This window comes from Myxine glutinosa, chromosome 14 (genome assembly GCF_964187855.1).
Source record: "Myxine glutinosa chromosome 14, kmMyxGlut1.1, whole genome shotgun sequence".
Taxonomy (NCBI): Eukaryota; Metazoa; Chordata; class Myxini; order Myxiniformes; family Myxinidae; genus Myxine; species Myxine glutinosa.
This window is the reverse complement of record NC_136274.1, coordinates 17,922,562-17,935,640: the sequence shown is the minus strand read 5'-3', so window position 1 is coordinate 17,935,640 and position 13,079 is coordinate 17,922,562. Positions and strand designations below refer to the sequence as shown.

The 13,079-nt window shown below is 44.5% G+C and overlaps 1 protein-coding gene across 2 annotated transcripts in view; it reads left to right on the top strand.

Moving 5' to 3' along the window:
* The window catches only part of LOC137439454 (uncharacterized), a 400,511-nt gene that overhangs the window by 94,217 nt on the left and 293,215 nt on the right, over positions 1-13,079 (top strand). For both annotated transcript variants that reach the window (XM_078768562.1, XM_078768561.1), the window contains exon 3: positions 7,800-7,903. In XM_078768562.1, coding sequence (XP_078624688.1) covers positions 7,800-7,903 — 104 coding nt within the window. The remainder of the gene's footprint in view (positions 1-7,799; positions 7,904-13,079) is intronic.

Below are 13,079 nucleotides of genomic sequence, written 5' to 3'. Positions count from 1 at the left end.
GCTCTTGGACCGGCCTGCTCTTGGACCGGCCTGCTCTTGGACCGGCCTGCTCTTGGACCGGCCTGCTCTTGGACCGGCCTGCTCTTGGACCGGCCTGCTCTTGGACCTGCCTGCTCTTGGACCTGCCTGCGCTTGGACCTGCCTGCTCTTGGACCTGCCTGCTCTTGGACCTGCCTGCTCTTGGACCTGCCTGCTCTTGGACCTGCCTGCTCTTGGACCTGCCTGCTCTTGGACCTGCCTGCTCTTGGACCTGCCTACTCTTGGACCTGCCTACTCTTGACTGGCCTATTTGGGTTTTTCCCTCTCTTCTCCCTTCTTTGTTTGATGTGTAGGAAGAGATTTTCGTGTGATAATCAATAAATAAAGACAGTGTGATTGAAGGCTTGGCTCGGTGTGCTTCAGGCCGTAACACGCTTTTATGGAAGCCGATGAGGTGGGGGCAGTATTGGGGGGATCACGACACATTCCCATTACATTAAGAGGGAAATGGCTCCTCACCTGCAGCTGTCTATCACAGAATGGGAGGTGGCCATTTGTTCTTTGCCAAGGATGAGATTGGTCAATGTCCTCCAGGGTCTCCTGGAAGCCTCGTGATGGCAAATCCTGAGGGTTTTGGACTGAGCTTGGTGAGCATAGTATGTTGGAGCTTTTGGGGGCCTTGAGGAGGAGGTTAATGAGGTCCTCGGGACATTGATTGGTATAACTCCTGGGCAGAGACCTGTGGTGGATGGGCATTGGTTGCAAAGTATCGGCCCCGACAGGAATATATCTCTGTCTCTGTCTGTCTCTGTTTCTCTCTCTCGTGCCCCTGCTGGTTGTTGGAGAGTCGTGCGTGAGTGTGGCATCGTAGTGGCTGTGCATGTTGAGCTGTGAGTTCTCTGTTGTGTTGGTTGGTTTTCCTATCCCCCATTTCCCTCCCTTGTGTCCTTGTTTATGCTTGTAAAGTTTCCCCTGTGGTAGGTGGTGCTTGTTTCATTGTTGAGACGAGAGAGAGCGAGAGAGCGCACAAGGTAGGTGGTGTTCGGTTGCCTTTTTTGGCACCTCTGGGTTTGAGGCCTGGCCTCCATTTTGCCATGTTTTCCTAGTCCAGGCAGCGGTGTTTCGTTGCTCTAAACGGTTCTTAGACCTAGTCCAGTAGTTTTTGTTTTACCTCCACTTGCCGGTGTTGCTTATGGTTGGTATCGTTTTGTTGATTTCTCACCTTTTATTTATTTAATTTACGTTCGCTATGGCAAATGATTGTTTGAGGAATAGCATGTACGAGTCGCTCACTTGCAGGCATGGGCTGGTGTGTGACCCTCCGAGTGAGGTAAAGATGGAGCAAGTGCTTCTAGCAATCGGAAAGAGCGTCGGCTCACAATATCCGTGCAGCCTCTCGAATGAACAAGGTGGTTGGGTTTGTATCGGAGGTGCACATGGTGAACTCCGTTGTGGAGCAAGGCCTTCTCATAGAACCCGACCTGTTTCTCGTTGTTTCCCCATTAGATAGACCTACGGTGAAGGTCAATGTGTATAATCTCCCTCCCTTTGTTAAGGGTGAGGACTTGTGTGCTCAATTGAGCAAGTTCGGTACGATCGTATCAAGAGTGACAATGGTGCCGATACACTCGACAAGGGGTGAACTTCGACACGTGATGACTTTTAAAAGGGTCGTTTACATGAAACCCGAAAATGTGCAAAAGCTCAATGTAGTTTTGCATGCAAAGGTTAATGGCCATACTTATAGAATGTATGCCTCCACGGACAACATGGCATGCTATGGGTGTGGAACTTACGGACGTAAAGAGTTCCAGTCCTGGTTTGGTGAGATCATTAGGAAATCGAGACCAGGTGATTGCAGATTCTCCTCAATCTCCACCTAATGGGGCGGATGATATCATATCTCCTCCCCACGACCTAATGGTGATCGGGAAACAGTTGACCCCCCCCCCCCCCCCTCACCTACTGAGATACGTGGAATGGTAGACTCCTCCCTACAACCAATGGGTGAACGGGAAACAGTAGACCACTCCTCCCTACCTGTTGGTGACAAAAGTGGTTGATCCCTCTCCTACTGTACGGGACTGTACGGATGACAATATGGAAGGGTTCGTAACAGTGGCTCGTAAAAAAGGACAAACGTTCATGTCCCGTCGTGAAGGATGCAAGCACAGTACAGAGTAAGGTACTGGTTGTGTCAAATGTGTCGCCGAGTTTGCAAGATGGAGCTCGTGTAGAGAATCCCTGTTTGGGATTGCAAAATGAACCGGAACCGGGTTTAAGTCTAAGCAATTAGTTTGCACCACTTGCCGAACTGTTTGAGGGTTCTGAGTGTGATATAGACATCGAGAATCCTCCTGCATCTCAGGAGGACACAAGTGGGGATATTGAAAACCCTGATGTCTTGCATGACATTAATTTAATGGTCACAGAGGTGGGCGCAGGGATGACCAGGTGTAATGACAAAACAGATGTCAAACAGCCCCTCAGAAGAAACCTCTAAGCCTACACGTTTCAAACAAAATAAAAGGGATGATAAGAAGGAAGCTGCATGTGACGATGAGCAGCTAAACATGAATGAAAACGATATCCATGTTTCTGATCCTGGGGAGATTTGTGCCTCAAAAATAAGTTTGCATCAGGAAGAGAATGGCAAAGATGATGCGCTTGATTTTGATGAACCCGACTCTACCCCGTCAGGTAGAGTCGGGTTCACTTGGGTTTTGTCCAAGTTTTTGTGCCCAAACTTGGGTTTTGTGCCCAAGAGGATGAGGATGGGGACACTTTAGTTACAGAAGATGAAATAAAAAAATTCCTCTGAATCCTTCAGGAAAAGGAATGTCAGAATTCAGGATTATTTCCCAAACCGACATGCTTTTCTAAAAACTACTAGAAACATGATTCGTGAACCCCAGCAAGTTGGGATCTCAGAACCTCAATTTCAGCGGTTGAGGAAGTGTGCCACTAAGGCAGGAAAAGAACTCCAAGACGAGGAAAATTATTAGAGTGTAAATGAAGGTAACGTCTCAATATAAACGGAGGCCACAGCTGTATGCGGCGTCTGGAGGTGTTACAACTATTTGAGAAAGAAAATATTGATATTTTCACGTTACAAGAGACACACATCAACCAATCTTGTGAAGACGAGTGGCGCAGAATGTTTAAAGGGCGCCATGTTTTCTCCAGTGCGGTTGAAGAAGCTAAAGTGGGGGTGGCAATAATCTTGCATCCTCGCCTTCAACCATCTGAGATTCACTATAGAGAGATTTGTAAGGGTTTCTTGATGGTGGTGGATTTTATTAGCAGCATTCAAAAGGTTAGCATTATTAATGTGTATTGCCCCAGTGACAGCACCGAAAGGGCTCTATTTCTTCCAAAATTAGCGGATTGTTTAAGCAGTGTTGATTTGACTTGTTTAATTTGTATGGGGGGAGACTATAATTTCACACTGAACCCTCGACTGGACAGGAACACTCCTGAGCCACATCCACCCAGTGCAAAGTCCTTGGCACAACTTGTGAAAAAATACAAACTTAGAGATGTATGGCGATTACAAAATCCAAACACTCGTCAATATACATGTGTGCTGTGCAAAAAAACAGTTAACCATGGGTCGACTGGACAGATTGTACGTGAACCAAGGAATGGTGAATCTGGTTAAGAGAACATGTATAACTCAATCTGGCTTTTCTGATCACCATATGATTGCAATGGATTGTATGTTACCCTATCATGGCTGTAAGAGTGTACACTGGACTTTCAATGTGAAATTGTTGCAAGATGAACATTTTAAAAATGTCTTCAGACTGGTATGGGAAGGATTAGAAAAGAAAAAGTGTTCCGATGTCAATATGCGACAGTGGTGGGACTGTTCCAAATCACAAATTCGGATATTTAGCCAACAATATTGCTCGTATGCCACCAGTAATACGTCTGGGTTGATAAGTGCTCTAAAAGCAGATGTACTTGAATATGAACAAGAACTGGGCGGGTGAGGGAACCAAAGGGAAGATACCAATATCAGCAGCTGATAGAAAAAAAGACCCTACTGGCCGAACTGGTCAAAGAGCGTGCGACTGGAGCAATGATTCACCTGCGGATGAGCAGAATACACCTCGAGACTCCAAAGAAAGATTTCTTCAAAATGCAGAACGCCGCCAACACTTCTCGGCAGATTCAGAGTCTACGCTCTTCCGACGGTGTTCTGACTTGCCAGAGTGACATTAAACATTCACTACAAGAGTTTTACTCAAACTTGTTTACTCCAAGAACGGTGGATAAAACGATGGTAAATGAGATGATTGAACTTCTCCCATCTCTTTGAGGAGCAGCAACTCCAACTGGAATGTGACATTTCTCTGGAGGAGCTCACAACAGCAGTGAAACGACTCGAAGACGGCAAGGCCCCTGGAATTGACGGACTTCCTGCTGAATTTTACAAAGTTTTTTGGAATGTTCTGGGTCCTGCTTTAATTGAGATTTTTCACAAGAGCCCAAATTAGGGGGAATTGCCCCTGAGATGCAGAAGAGCTTTCTTATGTCTTCTTCCCAAGAAAGGGGATTTGCAGCAGATTACAAACTGGCGGCCTGTGTCATTGTTAAATACCGACGATAAGATTGTGTCAAAAATGCTTGCAATGCGTCTTAAAAAGGTCATCTCGTTCTTAGTTGGGAATGACCAAACTTATTGCATACCTGAACGATCCATGTATGACAGTATTTTCTTGGTTCGAGACTTGATTACTATCGGTCAAACTGCATCGCATGCTTTTGGGTTAATACTCCTTGATCAGGAGAAAGCTTTTGACAGTGTGGATCACTCATTTTTGTTTGCAGTTCTTACTAAAGCAGGATTTGGAGAAAAATTCATTTCTTGCATAAAACTTTTATACAACAATGTATCATGCCTGTTAAAAGTAAATAACAGTCTGTGTCATCCTTTCCCCTTTCAGCATGGCATCCGTCAGGGCTGTCCACTGTCAGGCATGTTGTACACACTGTACATCGAACCCTTACTGGCTCTCCTTCGTACCACCTTATCTGGTTTATCCTTGTCAAACAATTCCAAAATTGTTACGTCAGCATATGCAGATGACCTGTGTTGTGGTTAAAAACCAGGAAGATGTTTTTGAGCTATCCCGGTGTTTTGCCAAATTTGAACTTGCTTCATCGGCAAGAGTAAATTGGAACAAGAGCGTAGCTCTTTCTCTGTACCCAGATACCCTATCTGCGTCACAGGCTTCACATATGGTTCCCCCAACTCTTCCAGGAGGATTGTTATGGAAAACGGATGGGTTTTAATACTTAGGCATCCATTTGGGAACTACAAGCTATATGAAGAAAAACTGGGATGGTTTCCGAGATAACTTTAAGCAGAAACTATGAAAGTGGAAAGGGATACTCCATATCTTGTCACTTAAGGCACGGGTAACGATAATAAACAACCTGGTGCTTCCATTCGTATGGCATAAGATCACAGCACTCCAGCCTCCAAGCTCTGATCACCAACATTCAGAGGGGTCCAGTTGACTTCTTCTGGGGAGGCCACCACTGGCTTAAGCCAGATGTGTTGTGCAGACCACGTAATTCAGGTGGTCAAAACCTGGTGCACGTCCCTAGTCGAATAATGGCTTTTCGGCTAATGACAATAAAACGTCTGCTATACAGCGAGGTTGTGCCCTAGCGTCCTCTCATGAATACCTTGCTCAGGCAAGTAGGTGGAATGGACTATGACCGGGAACTTTTCCTTATGGACTTGAAGCAGGTCGATAGAGCTCGGCTCCCTGCATTTCATCGGTCTCTCCTGAATGCCTGGCAAGCTCTCGGAGTGCAGCGGTTGGAGATCTCTTATGATCCCAGGAGGTTTGTGCATGAGCCATTGTTCCAAAACTCATTATTCGCTGTAATCTCTTCCAGCCGAGCTTTTATGGAACATTTTACGAACAATGGGATTAATAAAGTGCGAGATCTTATGGAGCTACCCTTGAAGCGATGGTTGTCTGCCAGCGCTGTTTCTTGAAAAATTGGCTTGCGTTCAATTAGAATAGTGAGCAGAGTCATAAAGATTGTATCCCAGACTTTTTTAGATTTAAATATTGGGTGGAATGGGGTAAATGAGGAAGTAGATTTTCGTTTAACCTTCCCTGAACTCTCAGTCACTGCCCAAGACCAACATGGTGTGTTTTCCTCTAACAGCGAAGCATCCGGTGTGTTCCACATCATGGGGAAAAGGGCAATGTATAGAATTTGTCTGGAGGTGTGCTTACCGGGCTGTGCAGCACCCTTAAGGAACAAGTGGAAAGAGTCTTTACCTGCAGGAGCATTTCTCACTCCAAATTGGGATGAAATGTACAGGTGTCCTATTGTCGGAGGTACAGGAGACCTAAATTGGAGACTGGTCCATCACGCCCTGGCCACACAGGTGTTAGTTCAGAAGTTTAACCCTGCTGTGTCTAATTTATGTCCTTTTTGTGGTAATGTTGAACATTTGTATCATGCGTTTATTGAGTGCAAGAGATTGTCATCTCTGTTTCTGTATCTGAGCCGAATCTTTTGTAAATTCAAATTTTTTTTTTTCTGTTACAATCCTTGTTTACGGACTTGCATGTAATACTAGGAAAATCTCTGTGATTTTGCTTCTTTTTTTTTGCTAAAAATTGCTAAGCTTGCAATTTATAAAACCAGAAAAGCCAGATTAGGTAGTGGAAAAAATGAAAATGCACTTTTTTGTTTTGTAGGGATGGTGTCAGCACGTATAAAGCTCGAACATGCTTATCGTATAAACATGGGGAACCTTCTTGTGTTTGAAGAGTTATGGGGCTTTGGGGGGGTGTTTTGTCCAAATGCATTGCAAATGAGGTTGTGATTTGTATGTGAAGTGGAGTTGGAATACTTTTGGTTTTATACTTTTATAATAAAAGGACACAAAAGTCAAAGCTCTCGCTCTCTCTCGCTCTCTCTCACTCTCTCTCGCTCTCTCTCGCTCTCGCTCTCTCTCGCTCTCGCTCTCTCTCGCTCTCTCTCTCGCTCTCTCTCTCGCTCTCTCTCTCGCTCTCTCTCTCGCTCTCTCTCTTGCTCTCTCTCTCGCTCTCTCTCTCGCTCTCGCTCTCTCTCTCGCTCTCTCTCTCGCTCTCTCTCAGGCTATTGGCTCGGTCTAACTTTCAGACCTATCTGACTCTCTGCCTTGGACCCCTGGCACTCGACCACCTCTCTGACTCTAGCCGTTCACCCTGATTCTGGACCACCGCCTTGCCATTGCCGAGGTGGAGACAAAGCAGCACCATGCGAGTTCCTGTCCCTGCTTCCTGTTCTTCACTATGAGCTGCCCGACGAGCGTTTTTGTGTGTGTATGGGTGCCTTTGTGGGAAAGTATGTGGTTGTCTTGCTTTGTCTATCAGTTATTGTGTTATAACCATGTCTCTGGTCATTATTTATTTATTTATCTTTTGAGAAATGGCTTATACTTGTATGGCTACCATTTTGTCATGATAATTTATTGCAATCCTGTTTTATAACCTGTGCAATAATAGATCCCAATGAATCACAGTTCGACTACAACTGCTTTGGCATTGACTTGTGAAAAATAGTGATAGTTTGGCTATCCTTAAAGTGTCAGCTTCTGCATGACGGTGTCCACCCAGATGTTGTTGCACATCCTGTCAGGAGGTTGCCTTCCACATGACAATATGTTCCGGAATTCAAAGTGATAGATCTATTGCATTATATTGGTGAGATCTTCACATTACCTATATTACTTTATTGCACTCTTATGGTCACCATATCTTTTACAATAATTAATCCTCGTGTGTTTTTTGTTGTAGTTACAGGACTGTGCTACGGCCAACTTATCGCATCTCTTACCGCACACAAACTGCACTCGAATGGCGTTGCTGTCCCGGTTACAGTGGATACTCCTGCAAACAAGGTAACAAACCACAATGTATGCCTTAGAGCTTCAATAATGCATATAGAGCAGAATTAATGAAAGTTAAACATGAATGGAGATAGTTGGTGTGTACAAATACAGTAGGCCTATATCAAGTTTGCTCTGTTCCTCGACCCACCCCACGCATGCGAAGCGAAAAGTCGGGTTCAACAATTGGTTCACTATCTGTCTGTCTATCCGGCTGTTTGTCTGCAAATGCCAGTAATTTAAATTGAATCTTATGTTTTGAACTCAAATCGTAACATGAATCAGAAAACGAACCTGTAGTTTAACAGGAGTTTGGCTCTGAATTCTTCCCGATCGCACATGCACAGAGAGGAATGTGATAATATTTGTACTCGTCTGTCTGTCTGTTTGTCTGCCTGTCTGGTAATTAAACAAAATTGAAAATCATTCCAAACAGGAAACCTACTGTTTTAAAGGATGTTATAAAGTACACAAACAACAGGCATAGAGAAACAAGTGCAAGGTGTTAAATAAGGTGGTGTATAAGACACTGCATCAACGGCACTAAACTTCTGGAATTTAAAAAAAATTCTACAACCTTTAAACTTATTTTATTTAAATTGAATTATATACTTGAATTGTGGAACACAAATCACTTTGTTGGCACTTTCAAAACTCTTCTGTTTAGCAGTATTTAGACATGTTAAATAAGGTGGTGTATAAGACACCATCAACGGCGCTAAACTTCTGGATTTTATTCATACGACCTTTAAAATCATTTTAATTAAATTGAATTGTATACTTGCGCACTGTGTTGGGTACGGTGTTCTATGAAGTGTGAACTCTCGAGTTTAGATTTGTGATTTGTTTTTGTTGAGGACGTTGCCCTTTGAATCGATCTTTATTGTTTGTTAGCAGTTTTATTTGCTATTCTTTCAAAAAAACGTTTGTAATTTTAAGCCTCTTTCATTCATTCACTCCTCCAGCTTTAAGAGCTAAAATGGCCTTTTAGCAAAACGTTTTGATTGGCCATTTTTCTTCAAGACCACTGTTGATAGAAACGATCTTTTGTTGCAAAGTGGAGGCTTTTGAAGGATTGTGATCAATACAAGTGGACGGGAGGGAACGAGTAGACGGTCGGAGAGATGAACATGACCTGAAAGAAACGACGAGATATGACTGGAGGTAAAGCAGGATTTAAAAAAAAAAGATCCTCGGTGATGAGATTCATCCAGGAAGCAGTAGAGGGAGAAACAGGATTGTACAGGCACAGGAACATGATTCCACAGGCAGGGTAGATGAGGGACAAAGGAATGCGGGTGAGCAAACTAATGGTCTACCACCTCTGTTCTGGTCTTGCATCCTCTGCTCTTTCCATGCTTCATCCCCCACACCTCCAGATTTCTGCAGGACACACACGGTCCACCATCAACCCCCATTTGGTGAAACTACCTAAATACAGGATCACTGCTCACCTCCACTCATTCATTCCTATTTTTTTCCTCCTGTGGAACCAACTTCCACATTTTTTTCAATCTCATTCTTCCCTCCACATCTTCAAGCCAACTGTTCACCACCATTTTTGATCATCCCCAATCCATAACCATGATCTTTTTTTTACCCTCGTTAACCCCATCCAAATCCGTCCTCCTTCCAACTTTCCAGTTTTCCCTCCTTGGAGTTTCCTTCTGTATCCAACCTGTCCACCCGATGCATCCTCTCCTGCCCCCTATTCTTCCCGCACCCACTGTTTGTCCAAGTCTCCCTCTCTCTCGGCCTTCAAATCTGCTGTTGGTGTTTCCCTGTGCTCTCCACTGTTCCTTTTCCATCCTGTTATGTCCTGATCCATTCAGTGTACTAGCTCTTCCACAGGCCTCAACTATGTCTACCAAAAAATTTGGTATTCCATGGAACCTTTGAAAACTCTATGAAAGACTGAATTTCAACACAAGGCCAAGTGAATACACCGTTCAACCTGGGTCCACATTAAACCATGTGGATGATTATCTTTAGGTTTTATGGACGATTATTAGTGAATATCCAATTGTTGCAATATTGGATTTACACATAAACGTATCGAGCAATACACGAACTCCTCTAAAACTTTTAATTCACACAGTGCAGTACATTGCTTACACGGTGACCACGAGAGGGCAGACAAAGCCTGCAAATGTATGATGCAGACTGTCTGCACACAGACAAAACAAATAGTCGTGTTAAATGAAGGTTATTTGACTACACATAAAAATGTATCCAATTTGAATGTTTTGTGATGACCTTGTGAAGGCAAACAAAGTTTGTTGTCTGCATTAGTGACAATGTCCTTTGGTGCTTGTAGAATATGCACATAGATTGGTCAAGACCAGCAATGTTAACCAAACGTACCTCCCCAGTGTCCGGACATAATGGCGCAGAGGTAGTGCACTCGTCTTTGTGTTGTCTAGTCTGGGTTGGATTCCTCGACCGACTATAAACGGTCACCCTGGTGCTTCCCAGGCAGGACGTGCATCACCAAGTGTGCTTGCCATCCCATGCACAACACGTTGTTAGTCGGGGGATCCATCTGCTAGGCTGAGAACCTGGTCGACATTAAAGATCCCAAGGCGTCTTTCAATGAAGAGTGCGTAAAAAGTCTTCCTGATACGCTGGTCAACATACCAAATTCCTGCCACAACGTACTTTGGCACTGAATTAGACGCACAGCCAAGACACAGCCAAACCTCTAACTCGATAAAGATGAAAGCATTGGGCCAAATTCAAAAATTTATTCCAGCGCAACGTGCACTTGCTAATGATGTCCCTCTTGGAACAGATTCCATCAATACAACTCCATTTGATATGTTGCTCACTAACCCTAACTAAAACGCTAACCTCTTGGAACAGATTCCATCAGTGCAACTCAATTTGATAGGTTGCTCACTAATCCTAATCAAAATAATAACCCTAAAATCTTTCGCTCATGCAGCAGCTTCGACATATGTAACATGCATGAAGAATACATGTGTAGACTATGAACAAAGCAACACTGTACTGAGTATGGAATAATTTCAATGGATGAAATGAACAGGACGTTGATTGAGTTATGGTAACCACAATGGGAAGCAAGAGGAAGCTGATGTTTCAGATGTTAACCCTTCATCAGAGCAAAATGATTTATATTGTTATGTTTGTGGGGGGGGTAGGCAATTATTACCTTAGTCCAGGTAGAAGTGTATAGGTAGTGTGCTCCGACTGTCCTGAAGAACAAGAAACCCCATGTATCATAAGTAGGGATCTGGTAGATCGTATGTCATGTAAATGTATAAGTGTCCCCATGAGAGGGGTGGGGTTATGTTAGTTAGTTAGTGATTATGGGTAATGAATCCCCTGTATGTAACTGCCTCTGTTATTTCCCCTCTGTTCCTTATTTATGACAATGCAGCACACACACAAAGCCAGGCAATACCGCATTAAACGGCACTAAATAAAAGCTAACCTGAAACAGGACTTTGAGCACCAACGATGATACCACCGACGGGTGGTCACAAGAACAGGCAGGTCCGGGAGGCCATGCCCCGGAGAGCAGTGATTGGTGAGATTTGTCGAGCAATGAAGAGGGACTGGCTGATAGGGGCAGGCGCGGGCGGCGTCGGATGACGTCAGAGCCTTGAGTACAAAGGAGTTGGAGAGCCGGCATTTTTTGTCTCTGCTTCGGGATTTCATAAAGAACGGTGTCCCTGTCATTTTCTCCCTTGGCTTTCTCTCGGTTTTTGGATCTGGAGGTGAACGGTCGCCGATGAGCTCTTTTGCGGTGGGACAGTCTCAACGAACGGTCGAAGTAAACGAGCTCTTGGCTGTGGGGTTTTTGGGGTGAACGGTCGTGTTCCGACATCATCATCGTGATCATGAGGAGGAGCGAACTGCGGACAGAGGCAGCGATTTTCCACGCATGGACTGTGGACCGAGGCCTGCATTTCCCGCGAGCGAACTGAGCACGGAGGCCTGTGCTGTTCCCGCCAAGGATGTGGGGGTTTTGACGATTCCCAAGGGGATTCCAGAGACACTCAGAGCTGAGTACCTAGAAACATTATGCATTCTTTTCACCTTTATTTTCCTCTTTGTGTGTATATGGGTCTGTAAGGGGGCGTCCCATTTAGGAATCTTAGTTTTGCCGTGTGTTATTTTGTTACCGGCATTTCTTCAATAAAGCCGGTATTTTTGTACATTTTAAATCCCGTGTCGGCTTGAATTAATCATCACAGGTTTGAAGACGTCCGGTGGGACCTGTGAAGGTAAGTTCGTCATTCTCCTTTCCCTCGCGTGTAAAGAACACCGTCATTTTTGATTGAACACCTCGGAGTGTAAGCTAGATCGGCTAATCCGTCCGAGACAGGTCTTTATCAGCTACAGACAGGACAATATATTCATGTCTCTGCTGAAGAGTTAACATCCGAAACGTCGGCATCTCCTTGCTTCCCATGGCAGTTGGCATACCTCAATCAACATTTTGTTCATTCCATCCATTGTTCTGGTGGAATCCATATGTAGAAAGTCACCAAACAACAATGGGACACACTGAGGTTTCATGGTCGTTCTCCTGTACTCCAGAGCATGTGGTGTTTCTACAGCATGTTGGTGTGGCTTGTGGTACAATTGAACTCCACCTGTTCTATAGATGGATGAGCTTGATGTTTCCATACTCTTGTTGTGACTACACGTGGGAATAATTTTTACTCATGTATACTTTGCACCGGGATAACTGGATGGCCTACACTCTGAGAGGTCCACACACTCACCTCTAAACTATCTAGCCTGGGTTAGAATATCTGCGCAGCTATAAAGTGTGTAGTGAAACCTGGTGTTTCACAGGTATGGTGATTCCTCAATGTGTGTGCCATCCCTTGGATGGACGTTAACTGGGCGTTCAGTCTGTCAGCATTATTTGGTGGGTGTTGAAGATCCCACATGGTCCTTCACGAAGAGTAGGCGAGCTATCGCTACCAGCAATCCAAGCTTCGAGATGAACATGGGCATTAATATTCTGTATGCAAACCCACAAAGGAGTGCTCGGTCTTCGAAAAGTTACGACACAATTGTCAACCAGGAAATTCAACAGGGAAGCCAGCCAAATGAACAGAGAGGCCAGCCTACCGGACGGAGGCACTTGCGTGTTTAACAGAACACTCAGCCAGCCTGGACCTTGCACAGTGCACCCAACATCCGGGGTCAA